This window comes from Anomaloglossus baeobatrachus, chromosome 2 (assembly GCF_048569485.1).
Source record: "Anomaloglossus baeobatrachus isolate aAnoBae1 chromosome 2, aAnoBae1.hap1, whole genome shotgun sequence".
In the NCBI taxonomy this organism is placed as follows: Eukaryota; Metazoa; Chordata; class Amphibia; order Anura; family Aromobatidae; genus Anomaloglossus; species Anomaloglossus baeobatrachus.
The window spans coordinates 764,374,463-764,383,005 of record NC_134354.1 but is presented as its reverse complement, the minus strand read 5'-3'; the positions used below and the strand labels follow the sequence as shown (position 1 = coordinate 764,383,005).

Sequence of the window (8,543 nt, the reverse complement as noted above, 5' to 3'; positions counted from 1 at the left end):
CTCTTGTGTGATGCTGTCTGTTCAGCCATGTATCTAATCTTATCCTGTGTGATACTGTCTGCAGAGCTGTGTATCTAATCCTATCCTGTGTGATACTGTCTGTGGTACTGTATCTATTCTTATCCTGTGTGATATTGTCTGCTGAGCTGTGCTGTGTATCTAAGCCTCTTGTGTGATGCTGTTTGTTCAGCCATGTATCTAATTGTGTGATATGTAATATTGTCTGCTGAGACTTGTTTCTAATCCCATTGTGTGATACTGTCGTTCTGGTGTATCTAAGTTATCATGTGTGATACTGTCTGCTGAGGTCTTGTATCCAAGTCACTCCTAACCATGCACAGATCACAAGTCTCCAGGGGACATTTTTCATCAGGAGACAAAGTGCAAACAATGGCGCAGCTGTCAAATGATTCTGTGAAGAAGCCGCACAGCGGGGAGCGGAGAGGGGCGAAGATGAATATCGGGGACCCTGGATATAGAGATTATAGAGGCAGCTAATGAGATAAGAAAATGATGGGAAGAAGCGTCAGCAACCAGGTGACCGATACATCAATGCACAAGAAACCAGCTCCAGCACTGACATATACCGTACACACAGATATGCCAGCGGTATTATAGCAGTCATATTATTTACATGGGGGCAGTATTATAGTAGTTATATTCTTGTACATAGGTACAGTATTATAGTAGTTATATTCTTGTACATAGGGGTAGTATTATAGTAGTTATATTCTTGTACATAGGGGACAGTATTATAGTAGTTATATTCTTGTACATAGGGAGCAGTATTATAGTAGTTATATTCTTGTACATAGGAGCAGTATTATAGTAGTTATATTCTTGTACATAGGGGCAGTATTATAGTAGTTATATTCTTGTACATAGGGGGCAGTATTATAGTAGTTATATTCTTGTATATAGGAGCAGTATTATAGTAGTTATATTCTTGTACATAGGGGCAGTATTATAGTAGTTATATTCTTGTACATAGGGAGCAGTATTATAGTAGTTATATTCTTGTACATAGGAGCAGTATTATAGTAGTTATATTCTTGTACATAGGGGCAGTATTATAGTAGTTATATTCTTGTACATAGGGGGCAGTATTATAGTACTTATATTCTTGTACATAGGAGCAGTATTATAGTAGTTATATTCTTGTACATAGGGGCAGTATTATAGTAGTTATATTCTTGTACATAGGGGGCAGTATTATAGTAGTTATATTCTTGTACATAGGGAGCAGTATTATAGTAGTTATATTCTTGTACATAGGAGCAGTATTATAGTAGTTATATTCTTGTACATAGGGGCAGTATTATAGTAGTTATATTCTTGTACATAGGGGGCAGTATTATAGTAGTTATATTCTTGTATATAGGAGCAGTATTATAGTAGTTATATTCTTGTACATAGGGGGTAGTATTATAGTAGTTATATTCTTGTACATAGGAGCAGTATTATAGTAGTTATATTATTTACATAGGGGGCAGTATTATAGTAGTTATATTCTTGTACATAGGGGCAGTATTATAGTAGTTATATTCTTGTACATAGGGGCAGTATTATAGTAGTTATATTCTTGTACATAGGAGCAGTATTATAGTAGTTATATTCTTGTACATAGGAGCAGTATTATAGTAGTTATATTCTTGTACATAGGGGCAGTATTATAGTAGTTATATTATTTACATAGGGGGAAGTATTATAGTAGTTATATTCTTGTACATAGGGGGCAGTATTATAGTAGTTATATTATTTACATAAGGGGCAGTATTATAGTAGTTATATTCTCGTACATAGAAGAAGTATTATAGTAATTATATTCTTGTACATAGGAGCAGTATTATAGTAGTTATATTATTTACATAGGGGGCAGTATTATAGTAGTTATATTCTTGTACATAGAAGCAGTATTATAGTAGTTATATTCTTGTACATAGGGGCAGTACTATAGTAGTTATATTCTTGTACATAGAGGCAGTATTATAGTAGTTATATTCTTGTACATAGGGGCAGTATTATAGTAGTTATATTCTTGTATATAGGAGGCAGTATTATAGTAGTTATATTCTTGTACATAGGTACAGTATTATAGTAGTTATATTCTTGTACATAGGGACAGTATTATAGTAGTTATATTCTTGTACATAGTTACAGTATTATAGTAGTTATATTCTTGTACATAGGGGCAGTATTATAGTAGTTATATTCTTGTACATAGGGAGCAGTATTATAGTAGTTATATTCTTGTACATAGGGGGCAGTATTATAGTAGTTTTATTCTTGTGCATAGGGGGCAGTATTATAGTAGTTATATTCTTGTACATAGCGGCAGTATTATAGTAGTTATATTCTTGTACATAGGTACAGTATTATAGAAGTTATATTCTTGTACATAGGGGCAGTATTATAGTAGTTATATTCTTGTACATAGCGGCAGTATTATAGTAGTTATATTCTTGTACATAGGTACAGTATTATAGAAGTTATATTCTTGTACATAGGGGCAGTATTATAGTAGTTATATTCTTGTACATAGAGGCAGTATTATAGTAGTTATATTCTTGTACATAGGTACAGTATTATAGAAGTTATATTCTTGTACATAGGGGCAGTATTATAGTAGTTATATTCTTGTACATAGAGGCAGTATTATAGTAGTTATATTCTTGTATATAGGGGCAGTATTATAGTAGTTATATTCTTGTACATAGGAGGCAGTATTATAGTAGTTATATTCGTGTACATAGGAGCAGTATTATAGTAATTATATTCTTGTACATAGGAGCAGTATTATAGTAGTTATATTCTTGTACATAGGAGCAGTATTATAGTAGTTATATTATTTACATAGGGGGCAGTATTATAGTAGTTATATTCTTGTACGGTACATAGGGGCAGTATTATAGTAGTTATATTCTTGTACATAGGGGCAGTATTATAGTAGTTATATTATTGTACATAGGAGGCAGTATTATAGTAGTTATATTCTTGTACATAGGTACAGTATTATAATAGTTATATTCTTGTACATAGGGGCAGTATTATAGTAGTTATATTCTTGTACATAGGTACAGTATTATAGTAGTTATATTCTTGTACATAGGGGCAGTATTATAGTAGTTATATTCTTGTACATAGGTACAGTATTATAGTAGTTATATTCTTGTACATAGCGGCAGTATTATAGTAGTTATATTCTTGTACATAGGTACAGTATTATAGTAGTTATATTCTTGTACATAGGGGCAGTATTATAGTAGTTATATTCTTGTACATAGGAGGCAGTATTATAGTAGTTATATTCTTGTACATAGGGGCAGTATTATAGTAGTTATATTCTTGTACATAGAGGCAGTATTATAGTAGTTATATTCTTGTATATAGGGGCAGTATTATAGTAGTTATATTCTTGTACATAGAGGCAGTATTATAGTAGTTATATTCTTGTACATAGGTACAGTATTATAGTAGTTATATTCTTGTACATAGCGGCAGTATTATAGTAGTTATATTCTTGTACATAGAGGCAGTATTATAGTAGTTATATTCTTGTATATAGGGGCAGTATTATAGTAGTTATATTCTTGTATATAGGGGCAGTATTATAGTAGTTATATTCTTGTACATAGGGGCAGTATTATAGTAGTTATATTCTTGTACATAGGTACAGTATTATAGTAGTTATATTCTTGTACATAGCGGCAGTATTATAGTAGTTATATTCTTGTACATAGAGGCAGTATTATAGTAGTTATATTCTTGTATATAGGGGCAGTATTATAGTAGTTATATTCTTGTACATAGGAGGCAGTATTATAGTAGTTATATTCTTGTACATAGGGGCAGTATTATAGTAGTTATATTCTTGTACATAGAGGCAGTATTATAGTAGTTATATTCTTGTATATAGGGGCAGTATTATAGTAGTTATTTTCTTGTACATAGAGGCAGTATTATAGTAGTTATATTCTTGTACATAGGGGCAGTATTATAGTAGTTATATTCTTGTACATAGAGGCAGTATTATAGTAGTTATATTCTTGTATATAGGGGCAGTATTATAGTAGTTATATTCTTGTACATAGGAGGCAGTATTATAGTAGTTATATTCTTGTACATAGGATCCAGTATTATAGTAGTTATATTCTTGTACATAGGTACAGTATTATAGTAGTTATATTCTTGTACATAGGGGCAGTATTATAGTAGTTATATTCTTGTATATAGGGGCAGTATTATAGTAGTTACATTCTTGTACATAGGAGGCAGTATTATAGTAGTTATATTCTTGTACATAGAGCAGTATTATAGTAGTTATATTCTTGTACATAGGAGGCAGTATTATAGTACTTCTATTCTTGTACATAGAGCAGTATTATAGTAGTTATATTCTTGTACTTAGGAGCAGTATTATAGTAGTTATATTCTTGTACATAGGTGCAGTATTATAGTAATTGTATACGTGTACATAGGTTCAGTATTATAGTAGTTCTATTCTTGTACATAGGAGCAGAATTATAGTAGTTATATTCTTGTATATAGGGGGCAGTATTATAGTAGTTATATTCTTGTACACCGGGGCAGTATTATAGTAGTTATATTCTTGTACATAGAGGCAGTATTATAGTAGTTATATTCTTGTATATAGGGGCAGAATTATAGTAGTTATATTCTTGTACATAGGAGGCAGTATTATAGTAGTTATATTCTTGTACATAGGAGGCAGTATTATAGTAGTTATATTCTTGTACATAGGTACAGTATTATAGTAGTTATATTCTTGTACATAGGGGCAGTATTATAGTAGTTATATTCTTGTACATAGAGGCAGTATTATAGTAGTTATATTCTTGTATATAGGGGCAGTATTATAGTAGTTATATTCTTGTACATAGGAGGCAGTATTATAGTAGTTATATTCTTGTACATAGGAGGCAGTATTATAGTAGTTATATTCTTGTACATAGGGGCAGTATTATAGTAGTTATATTCTTGTACATAGAGGCAGTTTTATAGTAGTTATATTCTTGTACATAGGGGCAGTATTATAGTAGTTATATTCTTGTACATAGGAGGCAGTATTATAGTAGTTATATTCTTGTATATAGAGGCAGTATTATAGTAGTTATATTCTTGTATATAGGGGCAGTATTATAGTAGTTATATTCTTGTACATAGGAGGCAGTATTATAGTAGTTATATTCTTGTACATAGGAGGCAGTATTATAGTAGTTATATTCTTGTACATAGGTACAGTATTATAGTAGTTATATTCTTGTACATAGGGGCAGTATTATAGTAGTTATATTCTTGTACATAGAGGCAGTATTATAGTAGTTATATTCTTGTATATAGGGGCAGTATTATAGTAGTTATATTCTTGTACATAGGAGGCAGTATTATAGTAGTTATATTCTTGTACATAGCGGCAGTGTTATAGTACTTATATTCTTGTACATAGAGCAGTATTATAGTAGTTATATTCTTGTACATAGGAGCAGTATTATAGTAGTTATATTCTTGTACATAGGAGCAGTATTATAGTAGTTATATTCTTGTACATAGGAGGCAGTATTATAGTAGTTCTATTCTTGTATATAGGGGGCAGTATTATAGTAGTTATATTCTTGTACACCGGGGCAGTATTATAGTAGTTATATTCTTGTACACCGGGGCAGTATTATAGTAGTTATATTCTTGCACATAGAGGCAGTATTATAGTAGTTATATTCTTGTATATAGGGGCAGTATTATAGTAGTTATATTTTTGTACATAGGAGGCAGTATTATAGTAGTTATATTCTTGTACATAGGAGGCAGTATTATAGTAGTTATATTCTTGTACATAGGGGCAGTATTATAGTAGTTATATTCTTGTACATAGGGGCAGTATTATAGTAGTTATATTCTTGTACATAGAGGCAGTATTATAGTAGTTATATTCTTGTATATAGGGGCAGTATTATAGTAGTTATATTCTTGTACATAGGAGGCAGTATTATAGTAGTTATATTCTTGTACATAGCGGCAGTATTATAGTACTTATATTCTTGTACATAGAGCAGTATTATAGTAGTTATATTCTTGTAGATAGGAGCAGTATTATAGTAGTTATATTCTTGTACATAGGAGCAGTATTATAGTAGTTATATTCTTGTACATAGGAGGCAGTATTATAGTAGTTATATTCTTGTACATAGGTGCAGTATTATAGTAGTTGTATTCGTGTACATAGGAGCAGAATTATAGTAGTTATATTCTTGTATATAGGGGGCAGTATTATAGTAGTTATATTCTTGTACACCGGGGCAGTATTATAGTAGTTATATTCTTGTACATAGGAGCAGTATTATAGTAGTTATATTCTTGTACATAGGGGCAGTATTATAGTAGTTATATTCTTGTACATAGAGGCAGTTTTATAGTAGTTATATTCTTGTACATAGGGGCAGTATTATAGTAGTTATATTGTTGTACATAGAGGCAGTATTATAGTAGTTATATTCTTGTATATAGGGGCAGTATTATAGTAGTTATATTCTTGTACATAGGAGGCAGTATTATAGTAGTTATATTCTTGTACATAGGAGGCAGTATTATAGTAGTTATATTCTTGTACATAGGTACAGTATTATAGTAGTTATATTCTTGTACATAGGGGCAGTATTATAGTAGTTATATTCTTGTACATAGAGGCAGTATTATAGTAGTTATATTCTTGTATATAGGGGCAGTATTATAGTAGTTATATTCTTGTACATAGGAGGCAGTATTATAGTAGTTATATTCTTGTATATAGCGGCAGTGTTATAGTACTTATATTCTTGTACATAGAGCAGTATTATAGTAGTTATATTCTTGTACATAGGAGCAGTATTATAGTAGTTATATTCTTGTACATAGGAGCAGTATTATAGTAGTTATATTCTTGTACATAGGAGGCAGTATTATAGTAGTTCTATTCTTGTATATAGGGGGCAGTATTATAGTAGTTATATTCTTGTACATAAGAGCAGTATTATACTTGTTGCATTGTATTAGTCTATCTTGTGCAGTGATATACAGCTCTGGCAAAAATTAAGAGACCACTGCAAAATTGTCAGTTTTTCTGATTTTTCTCTTCATATTTTTGAGTAAAATGTAAATTGTTCTTTAATTCTACAAACTCCTGACGTCGTCTCCGAATTTCCAAGCAATACATTTTATATTTATTTTCTGAAAATGAGAAATGTTGAAAATAAGAGAACAATGCATTGCTATAAGACCTCAAATAATGCAAAGAAAACAAGTTCATAATCATTTAGAAACAACAATACTAATAATGTTTTATCTCAGGAAGATTCAGAAATCAATATTTTGTGGAATAACCATGATGTTTAATCCCAGCTTTCCTGCGTCTTGGCTGCTTTCCACCAGTCTGTCACACTGATTTTGGGTGACCTTATGCCTCTACTGGTGAAAAATGTAATCAGTTCTTCTTTGTTTGATGGCTTGTGACTATCCATCTTCCTCTTGATTACATTCCAGAGGTTTTCAATGGGGTTCAGGTCTGGAGATTGGGCTGGCCATGACAGGGTTTTGATGTGGTAGTCCTTCATCCACATATTGATTGACCTAGCTGTGTGACATGGCGCATTGTCCTGCTGGAAAAAACCAGTCCTCAGAGTTGGGGGAACGTTGCCTGAGCAGAAGGAAGACACTGTTTTTCCAGAATAACCTTGTCTGCGGCTTGATTCATACGATCTTCGCAAAGTTTAATCTGCCCAATTCCAGCCTTGCTGAAGCATCCCCCAAATCATCACCGATCATCCACCATATTTCACAGTGGGTGCAAGAAAACTGAGGCTCGTACGCCTCTCCAGGTCTCTGTCCTAGGGGGCTCATTCACATGACCGTTCTGTTTGTCCTGGTCAGTTCCTGTTTTTTTTGCAGGACCCATGGGACAGGACCATCTTTTCAATGTCTTTTGTGTAGGATCGGATGGGCACACGGAAAACCACTTCCGTGTGCAATCCGATCCTACAGAAAAACACATCGTATGCCGTATGTCCGTTTCCGTTATTATGGAACATGTCCTATTCTGTTCCGTAAGAACGGGACCGTAACTCAATACAAGTCAATGGGGCCCGCAAAAATCCCTGGAAGCTGCATGGAAGCACTTCCGTGTGACCTCCTTCGGGTGTCCGTACAGTCTGTGTCCTGCTCCAGCCCTGTGGCTGCTCGCACTGCAGTGTCAGCATATGCCTCCACTGCAGAGCGAGCAGCAGCGAGGATGATGAGCGTTTGCCGTCAGGAGGTTTAGTAAAGTTCATTACCTGCGGTGATGAAGGTCCTGCCCTCCTGACATCAGCGGCTCGTCACTGACAGCCCATGTTCTTACATCACCTCTCGCGGGCGGGCCCCGAGACTGTGAATAGGTGGTGACGTCATGGGCCTCTCGCGAGAGGTGATCTGTGAACGCGGCGGGCATAGAAACTCAGTGGACCAGCGCTGACATCAGGAGTGCAGCGGCTTCCATCACCGCAAGTAATGTACCT

At 33.6% G+C, this 8,543-nt stretch overlaps 1 protein-coding gene across 2 annotated transcripts in view; it reads left to right on the top strand.

The window, feature by feature from the left end:
* Positions 1-512: 512 nt before the first annotated feature.
* PAK1 (p21 (RAC1) activated kinase 1) overlaps positions 513-8,543 on the top strand; it is a 69,860-nt gene continuing 61,829 nt past the window's right edge. The window contains exon 1 of one of the 2 annotated variants that reach the window (XM_075337503.1): positions 513-537. In XM_075337503.1, the coding sequence (XP_075193618.1) occupies positions 514-537 (24 nt within the window). In that variant the 5' untranslated portion in view covers position 513. The remainder of the gene's footprint in view (positions 538-8,543) is intronic. The other variant, XM_075337504.1, reaches the window with a different exon arrangement.